Source organism: Falco biarmicus, chromosome 7, assembly GCF_023638135.1.
Source record: "Falco biarmicus isolate bFalBia1 chromosome 7, bFalBia1.pri, whole genome shotgun sequence".
Taxonomy (NCBI): Eukaryota; Metazoa; Chordata; class Aves; order Falconiformes; family Falconidae; genus Falco; species Falco biarmicus.
Window position 1 is genome coordinate 18,303,272 of NC_079294.1, and position 25,350 is coordinate 18,328,621.

The following is a 25,350-nucleotide window of genomic DNA, read 5'->3' on the forward strand; positions in this document are numbered from 1 at the left end:
TTTAGGCAGCCAGGTATGTTACAGAATCACACAAGTCTCCTTGTTTATCCCCTCCGTTCTCATGTTAGAGAGTGCAGCAGTTTGATCACAGTTTCTGGCCAGTACACCTGGATGTTATTTTATCCTGACATTTCTTAGTTTCTTGGTATAGTGTCCCCCCCCCCGAATAATATAATACAGAAAGTAGTTAATTACCAAGTGAAGGGGCCCAGCCTTAATAGAATTTTTTTCTTATTTTCATTCCCACTGGGCTACCTCAATAATCCTCCATGGTGCATTCCAACAGGCAAATGAAGAAATGTGGATCAAAGCTCCTGTTCTGCACCAGAAATACATTAGAAAGGGCAACAGACTGGACACATGCCCAGGTAGCTACTGCAGCTCAGCAAAAATGATTAATCACTCAGCAGTAAAAATCAGATTTACTGACATTTTCCATGTGGTTGCCAACCTTGTCTGAAAAATGCACTACCTCCTGACATAATGCTGTGCTTAGTAGCTTGGTCTAGGACTTTTTCTCTATTGTACAGTCCCATGACTGCACAGTGTTAATCTTTTATGTAGTATAAGACATACAGCAGTTATATCAAGGCAATGACTTAACCAAGTGCTAGGTGAGAATTCTAAACACAGGACAATTTCTTTTACTATGGGATTAATCTGGATTATTCTCAACATATCTACTCTATTTGACAAATCCCTCCCTCTACATTTTGCTTTGTTACCTTGGACACCTCACTGTATCATGGGCTTTTCCCAAATAACGTTGCTTTCCACTATTAATGATTTTCAAAAACCGTTGTGTCTTGACATCAGACTACTTGCTTCCCAGACTCTGCTGTAAACTGAATGAATTTCTTTAATAGCACAATCTTTATCATCAAGATGATTTATTCTTAGAGATGAAAAGGCAGCTATGCTCTTACTATGCTATCTGCTATGGAGCATACAGACTTTTTGATTTGCACATTCCAGTATATGAGGGAGGAAACTGGGCTCAGATTTAAAGTTTTTACATACTTTCTGACCTGGAAGCAATGAAGGGGAATTTGGGACCAGATTTTGCAAGATCCTGCATGAATCTGTGTCATGCATTTCCGTATTTATTAAAATGGACAAACAATAAGAAATAGTCAAGTGGCAAAATAAGAAATGAATTTTAGTAGGCTAGTTGCATACTCTGTCATTTACTATCTGGTTTGTATTATTCTTGAAAGAATGCACAAGGAGAATAAAAAATGTTATGAAAAACTAACACCAATGGCCACTGGCCAGCACCCCTTCCAGTGAGCTTCACAGCTGCAGCAAAAAACTACTTTCTTTTCTCCTTTTCAAAATAGAGTATTTTGCATCTTTCTCATATTCATCTAAGTATTTTGATTTTTTTGTGTGAGATAGTTTCATACTAAAAGAGGAGTTTTCTTCAAAGCAATTCTAAGCGAGAATTTCATAAATTAAGGAGCATTCCAAACCAACCAATAATTTCATGATTTCAAAGTATTTTTTAATATCATGGAAATTTAAATGGAAAATGTTATGAACATATTTCTGAAAAAAACCCCATACAGTAATTCCACTGGAAATACAGTAGGTATATATTAATTTATAGTAATTCTTAGGTCTCCATATTACAATAAAACTACTATAGTTTGTGGCATATAATGTAATTAAATCTACCAAAGATTATTTCCACCTTGAGATTGATCTAAACCCTTTTAAAAAAGCATGGACATATCAAATACAGTGAATGAAGTATTAACACAGTTTATACATGATGTCTTTCATGTGGCAATCGCAAAGTACTTGACAAAGATTATCTTTCACTACAAAAATAGCAAGAATCATTATTTAACATTCTGTGTATCAGAAAAGTGAAGTGCTCTCTTCGAAAGAGAAAAAGAATAAAAATAAGAAAAAGAGCTTAAGCAACTATTCTAGCATCACATGTCAAGTAGCTAAACTGGGAATAGAAGCTAAAGGTTTTGGCACCTAATTCCCTGTTGAAGGCACTAGGATACATTACATTCAGCTACACAAAACAGCACTGACATCAGCAGAAGTACAGTTTATCCCCTCTAGCATTTTAGAATGTCAGTCTCCACAACACTCTCAGTGTTTTTTGCTACAACAGAGCAAGTATTAGATTTTAATTGGAATTAATTGTAATTAGGAAATGTAAACAGTTCAGTTTAAGCAAATCAGTATGGTTTTTTTCTTACAGTATTTCCAATTTAGCATTGACTAGAAATGATGGGAAATTGTGTGTGTGAGAAAAACCTGAATTTCTATGAGTTCCAGCCCTATTTTCAAGCCAGAAGTTTCAGAAAAGCCTCTCAGCTTTGGATACTTGCTGTGAGCTGGCAGAAAGATAACAGACAAATTTTTCTTACATTTGCTTAAACCAGCCACAACTCTTCTTTCAAACAAACAAAACTGAAAGCACATGCTTAACGGGTGCTCAGTATTATCAGTTAACTCTTAATTTCAGAGAAGCAGCTGAGTTTGCAGACACTTATCTAAAGTGAACCTCTGAGTTTGACATTTGTTCAATGCTTATTCTAGCACCATAAATCAAAATGGGTTTCTGCGTTATTTTTACCAATCTTTGATCTTCAGTGTAGAATTTTGTAAGATTTCCGTTCTAACGCCACAGAAAGTATCACCCACCAATTATAAAGATTCAAATAAATCAGGTGACTGAAAGAGAAATATGGTTAATAATTGTAGGCTCTGACAACCTACTGACATCTCAAAAAAAGGTAGAGGACAGAAGTGTCAAAAGATGAGAAGTTAAATTAGTAAAAATTAAATGTGTATAACTAGATACCATCAAACATAATATTATAAAGCAAAAGGAGCAAAAGCGGACAAGTAATCCATGTGTTTTTTCTCCTTCTAGAATACAAAAAGCCTGAAACACTAAAAAATGTCCAATAAATTTAATAATTTATATGAAGAACTCATTGTCCCAGGACACTGTGCAAAAATGTATTCTCTTTTTTTTTTTTTTTTAAATATATACATTATTTACAGACATAAGGGCAAAATTTTCTGTTAGGCTGACAGATATCTCAATTTCAACATCAATAGGCATAAACAGGTCAAAAATATGGAAGAATATGTTTTTCTATTTGAAATGATAACATGCAATTAAATTGCAATTTCTCTAAAGCAGAACTGATCTTCTTCCAAGATCAACTGGGTATTTTTATCGTATTCTACTCATCAGAAATTAGGTAGCTCAGCTCTGCAGGAGAAACTAGGGTACTGTGTTGCCTTTATTTTTTGGGACTGTGGTGGTACGCATTTGCTACTCCTGCTGCTGCTTTTAGTTGGGGTGGAGTTTTTTCATAGCAGCTTGTATGGTACTGTGTATTGGATTTGCGACCAAAACAGTAAATTGTTAAACTGTTCACAGTTTCTGTGACAAATACTAGTTCTTTGGTAATATTTAATTCTTAACAGTTCTTAATATAGTCATCAGAAATGCAACACTCTACTCTGATTACCCGAGTAGTCTGTACTCCTACAATTTGGCAGAGGGCGGGGAAATAATCTATTCCCTCATTTATTTTTGCACAGCTCCAGAGATACGCTTCTGGCAGAAGCAGGTAACAGGGAACACATAATCTGGGAAACAGGAGGGAGCAGAACTGTCTTTTCAACAGAAACCTGCGTTTACATTGTCTTGAACTGATGATCAAATGGGACCTTGGATCTCACCCCTGTTGTCTCTGTACTCTGTCCTGGTAAATCACTTCCTTATGCCTATTTCTGTTGCACACAAGACAAAAATCTTTAAATCTGAATTAGTTACTTCATAAGACCACACTATGACAAAAGATACCATTACTTCATGTATATATGTGGGCTTTCTCTAGAAGGGTATTTTTCGTTCTAGTCTTTTATAAACCTGTGGGTTTATATTCTCTCTGATAAATTTGGTCTATGATGAATATCTTTTCCATTTTGATTATAAAAAATGATAAAGAAAAAAGCAGAAAATAACAAATAGGAATTGAGTGAGATTAATTATATTTGACAAGTGATGTCCAAGATCTACATAAATATTATTCATATTCTTAGTATATATTAGGCACATCAGGAACATAATCCATAACAGATGATAGATATTTTCAGTGGCAACAGATATTTAATGCAGCTTATGTTATGCACAACCTTCAAACCACTACATTATTTAGCAATATTTTTTTCTTTCAACTGTGATTACCTTTCTGGAAGAATTCCTCTAATTTCTCCTTGAAGGGCTGGAGATGCTCTTCAGAAGACTCTTTGCAAACTAACTTCATCTGCTTTTCAGAGGCTACAAAAAGAAGTTGAAAGAAAGTTTGTGACATAATTTGCCTACCAGAAGTAGATATCAACACTGTAGAAGGCTACACCTAAATTAGTCACCAAGACTTTAAAGGAAATGGAAATAAATAAGCATTAAGGAATCCAGCAATTATGTTAAAATAAAAAATACCACACTAGTCTAGCATACCAAATAGAAAATTCTATACGTGTTTAAAGAGTGGAATTCGTCTTTAGTAATGACTTTGTCCTAAAAGTCCAGGTATTTGCTGAGACTTGCCACTAACACAGACTGCCTCACACACAAACTCTAGCTCAGGGGTCCTCAAACTATGGCCCGCGGGCCGGATACGGCCCCCCAGGGTCCTCAATCCGGCCCCCGGTATTTACAGACCCCCCCCCGCCGGGGGGTGGGGGGGGAAACCAAGCAGCCACAGATGGCTGCCTGCCACTTCATCTGCGTGCCAGCCCCCTGGTTAAAATGTTTGAGGACCCCCTGCTCTAGATGGTATTTAAAAGACTAAACTTTGTTTCTGTGGTGAGTGGAGGATGCCTTCTATCTGGACTGATTTCAGTCAGTCAGTGCCAGGCATCCTATCCTCAACCATGTTTCCTAACACAGATGCAGGAATTCAGCTTTACTTAGGTATTCAAATTCCAGGCCGTGATATGAATAGTAGAAGTCTGTAAAAAAGTTAACTTACATCTAACTGCAATTTGTTTACTATTTAATCTATCTGTTGTTTTAAGACCTGATGCCATGTCACTTTCTAAAACCTCCTGGTTAGTTACCAATGAATTTTGACATTCCTAGAACTTCTAGTAAACTTTGCAGATTCCAGCATTCCACATTAAAGATGAACTGAGACTGTTAGAAATCAAAATGCAATTGCCTTCCATTTAGCAACTGAATTTATGAACTACTGTAAGATTTTTATTTTTCCCATAACTCTTCATTCCCAAGAAGCTAAATTTAGATGGAAATTTAATTTGGAGTTAAACCTGAGAGTTACAGTTTGGCTGCATGAACCATATTTTACATAATATTGCTACCACCACTATATAATTCAATTTATTGCAGCAAAAATTAATGCACAACCATGAAAACAGAAGTTGAGGATTTGTAATTAAAATGTCATGTTAGTTTGCAGCACCATGAAAAAAGTCAATGGGATGCATACAATTTATTGTACGACTAGTAGTGTACCTAAAATATCCTTGGACCACCAGGACTTACTAAAAAAGACAGCTTTTCAATTAATTGAGACCAGAAATATTTTTGGGCAGTTGTTACAGAAAAATGCTGAAAAGATACTTGTTCCCATCTAAGTGTTTATTTTAATTTAGCATCCCTCCACAACTCATGTAGGTTGTGGACCATGACATTATTGTGGAGCTCCAGAGCTCAAGTAAAATGACCCAGGCTACGCTATAAAGTTTATCTTTAATCTCTAGTCTTTCAACCTGTAGCATAAGATGGACCTTTGAAACTGTTCAGAGAAAAGTTAATGGATATTTATTTGTATGCCAGACAGTAGGCAGAATGGAGCATTGACTTGAACGTACCAGATGGGGAAAAGAAGTCTTTTACAAGCTGCTCAGTTCTGTGTCATTAATAAATTAAATAAAGCAAAACAAATCAGCAATCAGGGAGTTCATGCAACTTTTAAAGATTATTTTTTCATGATACATGCCTCTTCACCAGTAAAAATTTGAACTTTCCATGACTGTTATGATACACTGAATGAAATGAATGTATACTTAACATTTATGTTTGTAGAGTTAGAAGATTTCTACAGATATTCAAGCAAATTGTAACACTTTATTTTCGAAGAAGACAGACATATCACAATTGTATAGGGGAAAAAATCTAACAAAATAACCGAGACAGTATTGTCAAGTTTCTGACTGGAAGTTTTAACAAAGCAGAAGCTACAGATTTGTGCATTTTCATTGTGTTTAAACAAATCTACAGAAAATCATATAAGGCAATACCTAGAAATTATTTTAGATAAGTATAAAATGACTAAAGCGCAAAAGTGTTAGTACACATAATGTTCAGGCAATTGGCACACAGTGACTATAGAATGCACATGATTATTACAATCATTTAAGGTTGCAGCAATTGCAAGCCAATAATTATTTTATAATGATTTTATATAACTAGATTTTTATAAATCCATACAAATGTAGATTTCTATGAATATGTATCATAATATGATGAGTTGTAGCTACAGTAGTATCTAAACATACTCTTAACATATTCTAGAAAGGCATTTTCCCAAACATATAGTGTTGCTAATACACTGTCTGGAGTATTGAAATCTTCCTAGATGCTTCCTACAAGCTTTAATAACGCAAGATTTGGAAAGGTTACTCACATAAGTCCCATGTAAATGTTTAAATGACCAAGATTAAAATGAATTGCTTCTAAATTAAAAAGAAATTTAATAGACTTTTTTATTAATAAAGATGACTAACATTAACCTTAATCAGAAGACAAAAGCTACAGGAAAATATGGACAAGAAGTACCAGTGTATAGAGAAAAAGCTGTTTTGGATAGTGAATTCTTAAGAAGAATCCTAACATCCTTAACAAGAAGATCAACATTTGGCATGAGAGAAGAGGAAGAGCAAGAAGGCAGGTACAGAAGAGCAAATGAGGTAGAAGGAACAGAATAAGTGAATCAAGGGTCCTGATTAAAACTCTAGAAGTTTGAAATGAGATGAGGTAAAATGTGACAGCAGTTTGCATTGCTTAAGTCATCTTGAAACAATGAAACTGAAAGAGACAAAAGAAGTCAAATAAATGCTGGCAGACTCTGGAAAGCCTTAAAAAGAGACCTTTGTACGATTCTGTCTGCTGATGATGTTTATCCAGATGATATTTATCTAAAACTAAAATCTATCCCCTTACTTCCTGAAGTTCTTTCAGGTAAGTGTCAAACTAGACTGAAGAGCTCCGAGAAAGTTTTAGCTTTGAGCTAAAGGAATCAAGGACAAGGGTTATGATGTGAAAATCTGTTAATCACAAAAGCAACATGTTTGCCCTACAGCGCTTAATCCTTTAACTTGTTATACTTCACTCAATAACCTTTACTTTTGGTCTACAAACAAACAAAAAATTATCTGGGCAACTGGAGGTTAACTAATTCCATTTAAAGTTAACTGCAGTGAAATATCTGAATAAAACTTGAATTTATTTACTTGCTAATGTTAAAAATAAGACACATCACATAGGTATGGAGTCACTGGCAGAAGGCAGTCATGAACTTCAGCTTGAACTGCAGTGTCAAAAATTTTGCATTCCTGCTGAAATCTCGCCAGTCTCAGTATTCCCTTCAATAATGAAAAGTCCTATGCAGAATAATGATTCCTTGTCCAATACCTATAAGAAAATGAAGGCTAGGACCACCAACTAAATGTAGCTTTTAGGCTGAAGAACTCTGGAACATCACCACATTTGCCTGGGGATAGATATAGCAAAGAATGCTGGAAGTCTGTTCAAAGGAATCACAAATCAGATACAAATAAAGACACACATGACAGAAGAGAAAGATTTTCATGACAGGGCTAAATCAAAGGTTTTGATTAAAATGGCAGTTGTAATTTGTAATACTGGTGAAAGGCTATCATACAACTGTATGACCTGACTCAGCTCTGCACAACATAATATAGAGGTTTCTGATAACAAACATTCACTGAATTTCCTGTTATGTAAGTTCTTTTTTGTTTGTTTGTTTACTCAGAAATTTACCTGAAAAATTTTCCTTTAAAAAACCATAAAGTTATCAAGTCATGCCAAAAATTACATAAAAAATTACAACTGAGAAGTCCTGTTCCATCAGTTGCCCTGATCATCTTTGCTAAAAATGCTATATAACATGTGTGAGGGACCATTGCATGATTTTCTTATATTTTGTTCTCATATTCACTACAATATAAACCCTTTCTTTTTTAAAAAAGAAAATTATTTTAGCAAGGCTTTTATTAGAAAGATTCTGTGGTAAAGCATCCTATTATGCATTCCTTCTTCGAAATAAATTCTGAAAAACTTTCTGAAAAAAATTCTTTCTGAAGTTCTGAGGAATCTGAAGGAATTCTGAGGAATCTGACAGCACATGCACACTTCTTCTCTCACCATCTCATTCCAAATTAATAATTTGAGAAAACAAACAACCTGAATGTAATAAACTTTTGGTTCATTTTCTTGGTATGCATTTTATATTAGTGAAATTAAATGTAATAAGCTACTTCAAACATTGTTTATTTCTAAATGAGCTATTGCAAAAAAAAAAAAAAAAAAAGAAAAAAGAAAAAGCAAGTGTGCAATAGTACTTGAAAAGCCCTTAGAAATTGTTGGATGTACATCATGCTTCACCGACGGCAAATCTTGGCCACAGAAATGGAAACCATTAGCAAAACATTAAAACAAAGCTGGAAACTGCTGATTATCAGTTTGCCACTGTCTTCAGATTTAATGCAGTACTTGGCTCAAAAGTTCTTTAAAAATCCCCAATATAAGTGAAAATATTTACAAAATAGAATGTCTCTCACTTAATGCCTATTGGGCAATAGTCTTTTAAAACTCCACAGACACTTGTAAATCTGTCAAAAGAATCACTGCCCATAAACAAACTTCCACGTAAAGGGTATTTCAGTGTCAATCAGACAGGACTTGGAATTTTTTAAGCACCATTTTTAAAGCAAGTGCAAAACCAGAAATAGTTTAACGTTGATAACAGTAAATTACTAACTATTTACTCACCAGAACACACCAGTAGCATTTAAAGGAATCATCCTGACAGTGAAACCAAGTATCAACACCATGAATTCCTATAAACCTGTCACTGACACTATCCCCCATGAGTTATGCCACTGTGCAAGCTGCTGAGCATGCCCCCACCCCTCGCCTGCTCCCAGCCTGGCAGGTTATACTGCCAAACTTGCTATTTCATTTTCTTGTTATAATGCAGGCTTTGACAGGAGGGTTACTATTCGAGCAGGTTTTTTTAGAACCCTTATCTTTTCTGTTTCAAAGAGGATTTGAACCCATACCACAAATTAATTCAATGTAGCATTAAATAACCACAAATTTCTGTACGAGAGGATCCATTTTTTTTACAGTGCAGAAGTCTGCTACACTCCTTGGGCCTATATACCGCAATAAAATCTAATAAACTTCAGATAAAAAGCATAAATTTAAATCACTCAGCAAGTGCTACATAAGTTCCTCATTATTTAGTTTGGTTTTGCTTTATTACATTTTCTTACTCACAAACAACTTGGCAAGTTAAGAAGTTAGAGGAGATGCTTCTGTGTCCCCGTTAGACACTGTTGCAGGACTTGGTTATACTCTCTTGTTATTACATGCAACTTAGTTACGTATTTACTGCAGGTACCTTTACCACCTTCATTATATCAGTGCCATCTACAGCTATTGTGCTTATTACAACCTTGCAAGTAAATGGATCTTTTCAATGACAGCAACACAATAAAGGTTCAAGCCCTAAAACCCTAGACAAAGCTGGGTTGACTCATACAAAAGCCTTTGCATCAAGTAGAGAGGGAAATGCCACGAAATGGGGTGGGAGGCTTTTTGAGACAAAAGTATCTCAGAAAAATGTAGAAGAGGATCAAATTGTGGTGGTACTCTATTCTCCAGCTTTGTTTTTATTGTCTTAAATAAAGGTCAAGAATTTAATGCAAAAGAAGCGCTAGCACATATAAAACTAACTGCAACATTCTAACCTACTAATCACTTGCATAGTTACTGTTCTGTAACGTTTTCAGCTAATTTAGAAAAAGAAATGTGCTTCTATGTACAATTATTCGCTCATTAGTATTTTGTTTTTCTTAAAAAAAACATTTCAGAGGATAGACACCAATAAGTGCAACTTCAAACAGTCTGATCCTTCTCTGTTTGAAATATATTTCCCTCCTACCACAGAGAAACATGTATCTGTTTAGGTGCTCAAGCTCTCACATATAAATGAGACAGAAAAAACATTTCCATAGTAAGTCCTAAGCTGTGTAACGTGAAATAATAGAATTGGTGGCATACAAAACACCCTCTAAAGCTCACCTGTTCTAATGGAGTTTTAACGGAAGTGGGGAGTCAGACATCTTGACAATTTTCCCAAGTTTGATCAGGTATTCTGGCTTTGTCTTTCAGATTTAAGATTTGTGAGGGGTTTTTGCCTGTTTCTTTTAAGTTCGTTTTGAACTTTTCCAGTATGTGATGGCACGCAGAGGAACTGTCAGGCCTCTATTAGTTTCAACTAATCTAAAAGAAAATTTTTTGCTCCTTGTTTTGTCAAAGGGTATCAACATTTTATACAAATAATTTAAAAACCTTTCTGTTAAGATTGTTTCCTAAGAACACATTTAATAAAATGAACAAAGATTGCTAGTAAAACTAAATATTTTTCACACCATAGCAACATATCTGAGTCTCTGGTTAATGTATTCTCTCTGACATAGTAGTTTACATTCAGCGCGCCCTTCAGTGGATAAGCATACTGCAAGGGACTGAACAGCACATATAAATGAATATATGACTAAACCCTCAAAATTTTCTAGTCAAGTCTTTGTAAGATCTCTTAAGTGATTCCAGCACATGTTATGAGTAGAAAGTTTTGGTTAGCATCAAGATCCAAATATACAGACCTCCGCACATCATTAAGATCTGCCGTGAGTGCAGAAATGTGTGCTAGCAGAACCTGCTGAGAAACCCGAACATTTACCTTCTGTGTGAACAGAAGAAACAAATGAGTATTTTGAAATTGAAGAGTCTTGTCTGGCTTATTTAGAGGAAGTAAAAATTTTTAAGCAGCAATAATAATATTTTTAATTGGATGACCCAAGATTTTTACAGTGCTAGGGAAAAAAAAGACCTTTCAAACACACAAACATGTTACTTAGCGTACTGAACAAGGGGTCAGATAGAAAAGAATTGCTGGGCAATGGTTGAAAGACTATGTTTATAAGCTGAAATTGTGGAGGCCAGAGAAGTGATCTCCTGTTTCCCTCTGTACTGCTGGATCTCTGATTTTATGTGCAAGACAGATTATAAGGTTCCACCTAATGAATTCTTCTACTGAGTTTGTGGCTTTGGTTTAGCTAAAGCATGGTGCTTGGATTTAAAATCATGCAAATTCATAAATTAACTCTACCCTAGTCAAAACCAGCACAAATAGTAGCAGGAACACTTCTTGAAGTGCTAATTAGCCTCACTACACTAATTTGTATCCCACTGTCTGAATTAATGTACTTTCAGTGTTTGATCATTGGCAGTAAATATGTGACTGCCTCAATTCTAGCAGAAATCTGCCTTGCCTTTTACTGCATACTCCCTCAAAGAGCAAAAGCTGATGAGGTCCCTAGATATGAAGTCACTGTTCCTCCCAGTGCTAGCATTACCATTCAATACCATTCAGTATCCATCACACACATTGACAGGGGCAATATTCCTTCTGTTCCCAGACGTATGCTACCTGCTCCCAGATGTATAACACATAGTTATATACCTAATGCTCAGCACGTGCACACATTTATTTACATGGAAGGGCACAGAGAAAAGTGCACAGAAACTCATAACTATGGTATTTCCAAGATTTGTTTGAGAATCTTAACATTTGCAGAACGATTTTTAACAAGAAGTTTCCTAGGATTCTTCAGTCAAAGAAAAAAAAATAAAAGAAAAAATTAACAGTATGCCATTGTTTAACCAACAGAGAGCTTTCTCCCTCGCCTTTGTGTACACATGCAGACATCTGCTCCCAGGGATAAACTCTACTTTCCTCTATTATATTTCTAAATCTTATTAAAGCCATTTCATATTATTCTCTATTATCACAAACTAGAAAATCTAATGGAATTTTAAGAAATGGTGTACTTAGGAAAATTTCCACTTAATGTATCCGCATATGAACATCACCACTGGAACACTGGCAAAATGTTAAGTTTCATTGTAAAACAGGATCCAATGTGCACATACAAAAAGTTTTTTTTAATGCCTGTGTTGTATCTTTGCCAAATCAAAACAAACTGAAATATATCTCACCCTGCTGAGGCAAGAGACTATTCAAAAAGTAGTCAGAAAAATCTGAGAAGGAAGAAAGTATAATTTTGTCAACTCTTTTAAACAAAATAACTTTTCCTGTACGAAGCTGTCCTTTGATCTTTTCCTTACATCATTCTGCATTGCCTCAAAATACACCACGTAAATGCTGGACAGTGCAAAAATATAGCGATACTCACCAGGTACAAAACAACAGGCTCCATTTATGCTAATGTCTAAAGACATAACACATGCACCTATTTGGCTCCTCATGTTCCAACACAGTTCAAATTTCTATTTGCTTGCACTTCCAAAATTTTAAGTTTAATTTTAAAATGTGAAAGTATAATTAATATGAAGAAAATTAAAGTGACTAGTTCCTGGAAAGTTATCATACAACTTCTCCGCTCCTGCTGGGAAAATTTTTCTAGAACATTTAATGTGACTCAGATGTCTAAACCCTACTTACAAGTTGACTTAAAACATTTCATTTAAATTAGACTAAGGCTTCAACTCATTGAAAATATTTTAGAAAAAGACCTTTGATACTTTTTTGAATACTGTGCTCCTGTAATGAATAATCAATCACCTTCTACTGGGAAATATCTATTGATTCAACAAATTATTTAGAAAGTTAACACTCAAACAGATAGGATTAAAATTTTCATGATGTGATCCGGTAGCCTTACTGTCTACAAAGCAAATCACACAACGGTCAAAACCTCTCAACATCACAATTGTTGCCCTATTGATAATTATTGTATCATGATTATGCTAAAACTCTATTCCATATAACAGACTTTATCTAAGGCTGTATTATATATGAACTAAGCATAGAATTCCATCTGTATAAATAATAACACATTCAATTGAGTTCTCCATCTGTGCTTACATAGAAATCCAACAAAAGCTGAAAATGAGTCCATTAATTGACAACATCAATTAATCTCTGTAACAAAAATGGTTTACAGTTAATTAGTGGGCATTTTGTTGCAAAAACCTTTAACTCCGTTTGAGAACTCTGATAGGAACACACATTTAAGAAATTTAAATTAACTTCTTTAATCAATAATATTGATTAAACTTTTTCTGATGTTGTATATTTTCCTATTGGTAAATATATTACCTTAAAATCCTTGTTAAAAACAAATGTTGTTCAGTATTTTAAATCTGGAAAATCAGACAGTTTTAGTCTTAAATGAGCGTGAACCGATTATTTCTTCTTTTTGCAGCTTCCTCCTTGTCTCTATTTACAGTGATAGTGGTTGCAAGAATAGCGAATGAGTGACGCTTTTCAATTGCCACCCATTTATCATTTCTAAAATCTCTTCCATTCTTGTCTAAATTTTGTAACACACATCCACTTTGCAATATAACATGGTACCGAGCTCCCTGAAGAGGCACTCAATGAAAGCAATGTCTGGTCTAGTCAGCAATGCAAAGAGACAGGGTTAATTAGCTATGATGCTGGTATCGGTACGGCAACACCATGCTAGTCACATCCAGCGCACTGGATCTGTTTCTATGAAAAAGAATATATATATACACACACAGACACACAAACATATTCATATCTGAAAAAGAATATACATATTGTCATGCCATTTGAGAATGAAAATAAAATGAAACACTTGAAGAAGAGGCAGAGGAAGCCAGGCATTTTCAGCCTGGTGAAGAGAAAGCTAACTGGGGATCTACATTTCAACTATATAGCGAATAGCTATAGAGAAAATGAAGCCAGACTTTTCTCAGAAATGCACATCTAAAGAAAAAGGAGCCATAGTCACCAGTTGCAGCACAGGAAATTCTCACACAGGATAAGGAAAAAACAGTGATTCAGCACTGGAACAGGTGGCCAGAGAGGTGTTGGAATGTCTATCCTTAGATTCAAAATTGAGCTGGCTAAGGCCCTGCACAACCCAATCTAAATATGAAATTAGTCCTGCTCAAAGGCTTTGGACCACAGGACCTCCAGAGGCTCCTTCCAACCAACCAGCCTGCATTTGTGTATGATTTTAAAATACTTGTAATGCTTCTGTATGAAAACAGCCAATGTAACATTGTCATTGCTCAGCTTTTCACACATAGCTTTTACCTGCTTCCCTTTAAATATTTTTATAAGGATTACACAACTTTATAAGATGGGGTTGCCATAAGCTAAAGTTTTGATGAAGTTCTACTACTTAAATGTGGGAAAGTTGGGGGTAACATTTATGTGAGATACAGATCTGTCAACAACTAGGTTAAGAGGCCCTCAGTTTGAGAACGTGTCTCCTGTAATACTGAAATCCAGCTGACTATTACAGGTAGCTGATCCATGAAGTCTTGTTTCTATTTTAGATTAAATTATTTCCTTTCAGTCGTGTGTGTGTAAACACTTACATATACAGTCACTCATACTCAGTTAGTAAAAATTTAAAACATATACAGTACTGAAAAAATACCAGTAAGCAAATGGCAACTAGTATTTCTACTGGTAGCCATGGAAAAAGGTGAAAGCAAAAGGATCTGGATTTTCAATGGAATTTGAACATTACAGTCTCATAGGAAATGTAATTTATTATGAGAAATAAAGGTGTGACTCTTCAAAGTATTCAGAGTGGACCTACCTTGGTTTCCATCTTTAACCATTCAATAAATATCTTTGCTCTTTCAGTTGTTAAGGTCAAGAATACTAAAAAGTTATAATGAACATTACAGTAAATGATACAATGAATCTAATATTGCTTTCTTTTGACCAATGGAACAGCATTTTAAAATTTCACAAATTTGCTCTTGTATTGCAATAAAGAACAATGTGTATTTTGTATGTACAGAAACAATCTATAGTGCAACTGATTTTGAATAATTAAGATGGTTCAACTTTGGAGAGAGATGAATAAAAGGTTCACAGTAAAACTCATACAAGTCTATCATACTTTGGTAAAGTGGCTTTCTTTCTAAAGATCTTCTTATGATTACACACTTCAAGTGTTATATACTTACTGCACAAGAACAGCAATCAAGTGGTATTGTCCAGACTAAAAAGGAGATCATTTTTCATCATAGGGAAAGGAAAAAGTGGAAATCATTGCTCTAGACAAGGAATAAGATATCTTACAATCTTAAAATACTGATGCAAAGCAAACCCTTTTTTTTTTTAAAAAAAAAAAATATTAACTGGAAAGCTAACACTTGTTAAATGAATCAATGTATCTGCTTATGCTACTATGTAGAATTTGAAAACCTTGGAAATATACAGGCTATACAGACCTGGAATGAAAAAATGAGTTTACAGAAAAAAAAAATTCTTTTTCCTGTGACTTCAAAGTGGAACCAGCTTTCACTCTAAAATTTTTATCTAGCTATTTAATATTACACTCATTTGCATGTCTTTTCCCTTAAAAGCCTATATTAAATGCAAGCATTATTTTTAATGTAAGAATGCTCATTATTATAAAGTTTGTTCAGGAATATGTTTTAAAAAAATGTTGAATTAAGGTTGTCCAGAAATTTGCTTGAATTTTTTGAGCAAAACTTTAGCTTAATCCCTTTTGACTGAAGTTAGCCTGTCCCTTCAAAGTCTAATCTAAAAGACTTCAAAATACCAAGTTGTATGGAACTCAATCTGTTTATCTGAAAAGGATGAAAGGGTTTGTGCTCCATCTAGATTTGAACTTTTGGTTCCACAGCGTCTAGGTATTTAAAACCAGAGGTTTACACCATTAAGACATGCCATTCATGATAACTCAATCTTTCCTATGTTAATAACCATGACAGAAAGATAATTAATGCCTTGGTAAACTAGTAAAAAATTTTTTTAAATACTAATGACAGCTATTATGAAAAGTGTCTATGAAAATTGCCATTTCGGGTGCAAGAGGTGAATTTTTTTTTTTTAATTATTCTGTACAAATCTCAGAAAAAAAGTAAATCACTAACAGAAACATTAGTTCGCTCCCTAATGACACAGAAGAAACCCCCTCTTTGGTTTATTATCTTTGTCTCATCCAACTTCCAAGGTAATCTGCTTAAGACTACCTTAGCCAACCAAACTGTGAAATAAATCCAATGTACCCTATAACACTGGCAGCCCCAGTTAATATTGTTCAAATTATTTACATCTGAAGGGCCGCGCCTGTCTGGATAGCTGGGCCCGACGCTTCTCTGGACTTGGTTTCTGCTACTCACATCTGTTTCAGCTTTAGACTTTCACTGGTATTCTGCCAGCACCCACAACTTTTTAATGGCTACAATAAACTACAGAGACTCATCAAATCTTTGTTGTACGTGTTAAAATTATAACCTCTTCAATTAAAATTTTGATTTAAAAATAAACTTCAGCATTATCTGAAGAAAAAAAAAAATTGAAAGGGAATGTTTGAAAGAGATACAATATTTTTATATGAGTTATTATTTCTTTGTTTAAACATAAGAGAATAATCACAGGAATGCTTGTTAGAATTCTGCTGCATATTTCTGAGTGATAAAGTACCAACACTGGAAAACATTTCCACAACCTTCTTTGTTTCAAATCTTTGCTGTCATTAACTTTATATGTTAATTGGCTCGGCTGGGTTTCAAATACATCTTTACAAAGAAGAATTATGAAAAAAACCTCAACATAACGATTTTTCAGATTTCCTATAAATAAACAAGAAAATTTGTTTTAGAAACTAGAAGTCAGTGATTACAAGAAAGCTGAAGTTTTTATTTTAAGAGTTAAAGTGTTTAGCTTTTCCTGCTTGCTGTCTGTGCCTTTGCAATGTAGAACAAATATGATGTGAATGTCACAGCCTCAATGCAGATCCTGCAAGCCCAAGACGCATGACAGCAGGACTACATGCCGAAAAAGTACACGATCAAACACAGATCAAGTTTCTGCACAAATGAGCCCAAAAGAGGGCAGGGCAAGGGGTTTACAGGGCCAAGCGATGAGAGGAGATAGAGCACTCACTTATGCCCGGGTCGAACAAACAACAACTGATACTTTCCTACCACTGTTAACCTTTGAAACTATCCTAAAGATGGCAGTGACCTAATCCAGCAATTTCTAACTGTAAGGATAAATTATTTTGCAATGGTTTTCATTGCCTTATATTGAAAAAAATCTAAAACAATCATCTTGTCCAACTCTGATTCTAAAACAACTCGTCCATTTTGATGCAGCTATATAAATGTAAACAGAAGTTTTTATAGAAAGGGTTTTATGCAGACTCTTTCCCTGAACTCCATTTTCTACACCAAACTGCTTCAGCAAAAGTAGCAACTTTTCCTTAAGAAACAAGACAGGCTTAAAATATTCAGTCATCATTTGCTGGACTTATTTTAGAAAGTTAAATGAAGCACAAAATAAAAATGAAACTGCTTGGAATATTTAGAGAGCAACCCTTCCTACTTTATTTCCACTCAGTACCTTGATTGATAGATGAGTTGGGTTTCCGAGCCCCTCTTTATAATAAACATTTTAAAATGTTTATTTTATGTCCCAGGGTGAAAATATTTTGAACTGGAGCTTTCCATTTCCCTTTGCTGTGCCTTGGCAAGCTGTGTTTTATTTCTACATTAATAGTATTCAACTCTTTCTTGTAGCTGTTAAATTGTTGTTAGACAAGTACTGAAGAAAGTATTTATGTTATGGAACTAACAGATATCTACAGTTAAACACACAGTTCTGGAGAAGCCAGAGGAAAATTCACACATAACTAAAGAAAATTTCAGAAAAATTTCTTTAGGGACCTCTTGATTGTAAAAGGGAAAATTACTTTTCAGTATCTTTACTTTCATTTTTATTAAGTCATGAGTTTGATTTTTTCTTTCTAATTTATGTGAGTAATTTGTGCCACAGTGTAAAAACTCTTAAATGAATCAACACTATAAACCTAATTAGCAATAAGAAAACCTCATAAAGGTCACATTTTAAATGGCACTTTGTTGTTAGCAGAAAAAATGTGAAAGTTCCCAGTTACCTTCTAGATCTCTCTTCAGTTTCCTTAAGTCTTTTATTAGGTCTTCAAACTTAACTTGGGAGGCCTGGAAAAAATCCTGTGGTTCTGGTAAAGGAAAAATACTCTTGTCTGTTCCTGCTTCCTAAACAAACAAACAAACAAACAGGCCACTATGAAAGCTGAATGCATTTGCAGTGATATAAATTACTTTTTTTGAAACGTCATCTATGAAACGCTACTATAGAAATGCAAAAAGAATATATTTTTAATCATTCTTGCTAAAACAACATATATATCATTCATGATGAAATCCTGACCATTCTGAGTGTTGAAACTTCCTTTTCGATTTTGTTAAGCAAACTGTGCTCACTTTAAATTACAAAACAACACTTAGCTCAAGAAATTTCAGTTCATTTTATATCAATAAAGGTTTAGATAAAGGATTAGAAATTTCTTAAAAACAGACAACATGCCAAAAGTTTGTGATTTCATTCTCTCTTAACTCATTAAATGACACACGCTGTGTAAGAATAAATTGAAAACAGTATTTATATATTGCCTGAAGTATTTTGTACTGATTAAAAATACACAGTTGAAGGTTTATGTGGCTAAATACATTACATGGGTTAATGTCTGTATGGAATTCCTAAGTATGTACCTTATTTTTAGCATAGTAAGAAAAAAAAAATCAGAAGTAAACCAAACCAACCAAAAAAACCCTTACAATGTTTAAAGCAGTACCTCCAGTGAAAATTTAACCAGTATATAAATGGTATTAATATGACATCGCTGTGCATAACCATATCCTAGTGAGTTTAAAATATTACCTGTGCACAAAATTCAATGTATAATAAAGGAAAACTCATAGGTTAGAGAACTAATTGTTTTGTGAGCAGGGAAAAAATATTTTTATAAAGATATGAACATTCAGGGGAAAAAAGTACAATGGATGACACTTGTACTGTGTCCATTTCCTCCCAAGGAAGATAAACTGTTTTGTTTTACAAAACTCCCTGAAGTAAAATTACAGTGTAGTAGAAAGTTTGCAGAAAAATTTAAATATTTAAATAAATTAATCAGAAAGCATTAGCTTCAGCAGTATTAAAAAAGGAGAGAAGAATACATATGCCAATACCCAGAGAATTGAGACACACTACAGGTAAGACAAAGTTGCTTTCGTTATAAGGCTTTTTACAAGACGGATACTTAGGTTAAAGTAATAACACTTTATTTACTTCCCTGCCCTCCCCATCCCCCTAGCACCAGCCCCCACCCCCATTAAAAAAAAAAAAAAAAAAAAAGGAAAAAGAATACAAGCACAGATCTATGTATTTGCTACTGCTTTTTATCCTCTGCAGCTCAGCCCCAGGAGCTGTTCCACAGGCTCTTGACACACAGACCCTCCAGCATCAGAGATCATTAAATCATTGAATTGCTTGTATTGGAAAGGGACCTTTAAAAACCACCTAGTCCAACCCCCCTTCCATGGGCAGGGAAATGTCTTCACTTACTTTAGTCCTACTCTTGGAAAAAATACTTATGATTACTAACTCATCAGTTCAACATCCTTATGTAAGAGTTAAAAAGAAAAAGACAAAAATGAAAAAGAAAAAAATATTTGTATTCAACCAGACATAGGGCCATGAAAAATTACACTAGTCTTAGATTCAAAGATTAGATAAAGCCATCTCCTTAATCTCAAAAATAAGCAACTACATACTTTAAATCAATTAAAAGTGACATTTTCATTTGAAAGACAATAATTCAAATTTTCCACTCAAAAACTCTGGGCACTGCTGATACCTATCAAAAAGCCTCATAAATGTAACTCACTTAAAGCAGCAGCCACACCTCTTCCCACAGTAACTTCATCCCCATCAACTGACTCACCCATATTAAAATACCAACCTGTCCTTGCTTTCTGTCATGAGAGAGAGAAATCATGCTCCTGTCTTCCATTATTACCACATCAGAACAAGATTTACAACACCACAGTAACCAGGATGTAAGAAAACAGGAGCGGAACGACCACCTGCCCAGTCCCCAACAGTCGCAGGCAACTGCCTGCAGTGGTTAGTTCAACTGTTAATGTGTAAAATTTTCTAAAGCCTTATCTTAAAACCTATAGCAAATTTCAGACCTATTGAGGTCCACAACTATTATAGGAGAGCAAAAGAAATGGATTTTATTTTTCTGTCAAAGCTACTGTGTTCAGATTTTTAAAAGGCTAATACCAACCCTTTGTCAGGCTCTTACAGAAACTAACTTTTGGAGAGGCTGATAGAGCAAATAAATCTTTTACCTTATCACAGTGGCGTAGGTAATATATGACGACATAATCCACGAGATTAATACCACTATCCTAGGAAAAATAAACACATTATTAAAAATGTGTGAGATTAAGACTGTTTCAGGTGACGGAAAACTTACTCTATTTCAAAATAAATGTATTATTATTTCATATAGCTGTGAGAAATAGGACTCACAATATCTTCAGTCCTAGTATTATTGATGAAAAAAATCAATCTTTTGTAACATAGGCTTGAATGTACCACCACACGACCTAGAGCTGCCTTTGGTTCTAAATACCAGGTAAGAAACCATGCATTGGGAGAAGCTGTCCCCGTATATTTTTTTAGTAATACAAGGAATTACTGAATAACAATATTAATTTAAATAATAATATTAAGAAATAATATTATTCTTGACTATAACATTAACTAAATATTACAGTCACCTAAGATATATTAAGGTGAATTGAATTAATTTCTTGATTCCTCTAGTCTCATTTCATCTGTAATGAAGATCTGAAAGAGCCATGGATATTTTTCATATTTGACTCCAAATATAAAACCAGACAGCATTTACCTAACAATTAGTGTATTTCATGCCCTTTTGCCTTATAAATATGAATTTTAATACACTCTTTGTGGAATCACCATTTCCACGGTCCTCCATACAACTGTACACAACATCATTCTATGTTGTTACATGTTATTGGGTTAGCATAGGCCAGACAAACTAAAGGAAAAGCGTAAAACTGCGCCTTATACATTAGAGGGTATCGTTTAACAACATAAAGAATCATAACATAGGGAATTAGATCTGGAATGTCTTTGAAGGTTTTCTGGATGTGTTTTCATATTGTATATTGACAGGTGTCAGGACTAATATTTGTATGTGAACAATGTCTGACTTCCTGTACAGAGCTGCCTCGCTTGTATTAGCAGCACATTATATTTTATTAAGATCATATACCAGCAAAATTCTTAACTAAGCAAGTCACTGCTGTCATGCAGACAAAGCCACTCTACTGGTATAATGGTTTTAGAAGACATTGCTGGCAGGTCATGTGACAAAAAAAACCCTGAAGTGACTCATGAACATTTGATTGCCCTTTTAGAATAAAATATACCCGTTACTTTATTTTCTACATGTTAAATTATCAAACCTATTAATTTGGTTTAAAGAGCATTTGCAGATGACAAAACACAGATTTTGAAGTAGTGAGCTACATTTAAAAAAAAAATCTCTATACCAAGTAACATACTAGGCTCATGTAACAAAAAATAACTTTTATGTGAAATAAGAGATATTTAACATTGACACTTTACCTTTGCTCCTGGAATACAGCTTACCTAGATGTAATAGTGCTTGCTGACAATTCCCAAGAACGGAAAAATGGGACACAGGAAGGATACCTCAGTGTTCAAAAATACAAGACCCTGCATTCATCTTCCTTGCAGATACGGTCTACCAATTATCTCTGGGGTTCCACGTCTGCCTGTAGTGGTTGGTCCCTTTGAGTTTTTCTGCATTTTGGAGACTAGTCCGAACTAATAATATATTTATTTTGGCTACCAGGAAACTGTAAATAATGTAATTTTTTAGCTTGTTTTGCTGAGGAACAAGTCTTATGCAATTACACTATGCAACTGCCACTCCTTTTCATAACCTGTTATTTTGGAACGTGCTGGCTAAATTCGGCCAAATTATTCCAGGGATTATTACATTCTTACAAGTTTATGGTTAGATAGAAGAGTGAGGCTAAAATTAGCGCTTCTGCTGAGAAAAGTCAGGCAAAGCTGAGCTGGTTTACATTTTTCTCCATGGCAGCTGGCCAACCAATGAACACCTGGGTACTGGGGAACTTGGCCTAGTTCTAGTTTAGCTGCAGTTTGTACCGTGCTTTGTCCATAGAGTAGGATTGGAAGAAAAGTGGTCATAGGGAACAGCTGAACTCATTGCAGTGAAGAGGAAAGTAAGAACTAGAATCATAGAATCATTTAGGTTGGGAAAGACCTTTAAGACCATAGAGTCTGACTGTAAACCTAACACTGTCAAGTCCACCACCAAACCATGTCCTTAAGTACCACATCTACACCTCTTCTAAATACCTCCAGGGATGGTGACTCAACCACCTCCCTAGGCAGCCTGTTCCAATGCTTGGCCACCCTTTCAGTGAAGAATTTTTCTTAATATTCAATCTAAACCTCCCCTGGCACAACCTGAGCCTGTTTCCTCTCATCCTAACACTGGTTCCTTGGGAGAAGAGACTGACACCTCCCTCGCTACAGCCTCCTTTCAGGTAGTTGTAGAGAGTGACAAGGTCCCCCCTGAGCCTCCTTTTCTCCAGGCTAGACAACCCCAGTTCCCCCAGCTGTTCCTCATACAACTTGTTCTCTAGACCCTCCACTATCCTTGTTGCTCTTTGGACACACTCCAGCATCTTAATGTCTTTAGGAGACAAAGGACTCAAATCCATCGGAAAAAGTCTATTAATAGAGTTGCTCACTGAACAATTCAACAAACATGTTTTTACATTTCATTAATGATGGTATTCACAAGTAAAATAAAAAGCTCCCTAGACATACTGCTTCCCTGACATTGCCTGTCTCACAAGCACATCCCTACATACATGAAGCATAAACAGGAACAAAAGCTTTAAATCTACCATTCTAGTTCAAGACAGTACTTCATGCAGGAAAAGAGGAAGAACATGAAAGAGCAGTTTTTTTTCTCACCCTTCAAATCTGTACCAGCATCAGCAGAAAATACCTCCTATTCCTTGCTGCTTCATATATCCATGTGATGTCTAGGTATGTTCTTTGGCAAAGAATGACTCTGAGCAGTGTTTCCATTGCCTACATTATTTAGCACCTCCTCCTCCACCCTACTGAAATAAGGAACAAAGTAACCTCATCTCAAAAGGTGCCAAGAGTTTGTTTGAGCCTGACTTTGATCCCAGCATGACTAACCAAAAACGTGCTAGTGGTTCTCAGTTTTTGACAAAATAATTTACTGCCATCTATGAGCATTTTCTTGTCCATGCTGTTCATAACTCATGCCTCACATCCGTTACACTGCCAATTCAAAAAGACTGAAAATATCTTGTTGGATCTGACAAACCTCTTTGAAGAGGATTAAAACCTGTATATTATATATTTATATCCATTACATATAATTCCTTAGTGTATATGGTACACTGAACCGTTAGTGATACTTTGGTCCTAAACCTGATTTTTAAAATGTTTTTACTCACACAGAACTACCTTAAGTTAAGAGCAAGAAAAAAGAATGGGGACATTTGCTGGAGAAGACTTCATCCGTGCTCTCTCACTTCTCTGTCCCCTACTGTAATTAAGTCCCTTCTAGCAGAGACACACAGAAGTTCTCACATAAGACAACTAATTTAGTAGTACTGAATGAGAAATTGGAGATTAAGGAAATATGCACGTGTATAGGAGGAGGTGAAAAGTTGGGAGAAAATAAGCAAGAAAATGGTACAAAGTGCCTTGCTAATAGCAAGAAGAAAATACTCATTTTTGACAAATGATAGAACAAAAAAAGAACACTTAAGAAAAATTATCTTTAATTAAAGATGAGTACTTACCCTGCTTTTGACATCCTTTAGTTTGGGGAGTATTTCCAAACCAAATCCATCAGCTTGACCTCGTGTCCTATTCCCGCCATTCATGTAATTTCCAAAAGCCAGAATCAAACCTAAAATTTCCTTTACACTTGTCATGTTCAGCAAAGCCTGGAAAATGGATACTAGTCTGTAACTTCTATTGCACAAAAATTATGATAGCTAAAAAGTTTTTTTTTAGATTCTATTTTTGCTAGGGTTTTTGTTTCTTGTATGTTTTTACCCCTGTAGGGAAAGGAAGCTGAAATTGGTACAACAATCAAATATTTAGGAGAAGCATTTATTAAGACTGCATCTGCCTAAGATACTATGTTTAACTCAATCCATATGAAGCAAATTATGTGGCATCATATACTATGTACATGAAAAAAAGTTTAATGGAAGATTACTAAACATTCTTAATAGGCTTTAAAAGTCTTACAGATGAGGCGATTATCATGAGTTTGCATAATGCACAGCCAAATGGAGATGTGGGGGTTTTGCTGCCACTAAGTTCAACTGGGACTGTCACCTTCAGTCTGCTTCTCGTTGGTCCTGGACTCTGGAAATTCACATTTCTGGATCTATACTTAACACAGATATACCAGGGCTAAGGACTAAAGTACTATGCCTCAAAACAGAAATCTGGAAACAGTGGAGAATTAATAAATTATTTTAATTTACCTATAAAGATATCTATATTGTCAATCAAGAATCTGAGGCCACAGGCCTAATTCTTAACTGTGTAGCCTTATACTACACATTAGGTAAATCAATTGTAGTGTGAGCTCCTCATGAGTAAACAGAGGGAAATACCACTTTCCCTATCTTATACAAAACTGATTTCCTTTGGAAAGGAAACATTAAGTAACTATTTTTGTTGTTAGAACATGCAAAGAAATCCAAGGGGTAGAGTATGGGTACTTTGTGGCAGTAAAGCTAATCAAAAGCTAATCTTCAAATCGGAAAAAAAAATTAAATACCCTTAGGTCACTATTTAATTTCTCTTTTAATTCTCACCTCATTCTACTTTTCATGTTTTATTTATTATAATTTAGAAAAACTTGTCTTTAGTCACTCATAATATAGAAGTCTTAGGTAAAGCTTTGTCAGGTACTAAAAAATCTGCTGTATTAGTA

The 25,350-nt window shown here is 34.9% G+C and overlaps 1 protein-coding gene across 1 annotated transcript in view; it reads right to left on the reverse strand.

Annotated features, from left to right (window-relative positions):
- The window catches only part of FMN1 (formin 1), a 148,181-nt gene that overhangs the window by 42,701 nt on the left and 80,130 nt on the right, over window positions 1-25,350 (reverse strand). Inside the window, exons 10-13 of the mRNA XM_056346672.1 lie at window positions 24,197-24,343; window positions 20,606-20,665; window positions 18,325-18,445; window positions 4,232-4,324 (exon numbers count right to left, since the gene is read on the reverse strand). Coding sequence (XP_056202647.1) covers window positions 4,232-4,324; window positions 18,325-18,445; window positions 20,606-20,665; window positions 24,197-24,343 — 421 coding nt within the window. The remainder of the gene's footprint in view (window positions 1-4,231; window positions 4,325-18,324; window positions 18,446-20,605; window positions 20,666-24,196; window positions 24,344-25,350) is intronic.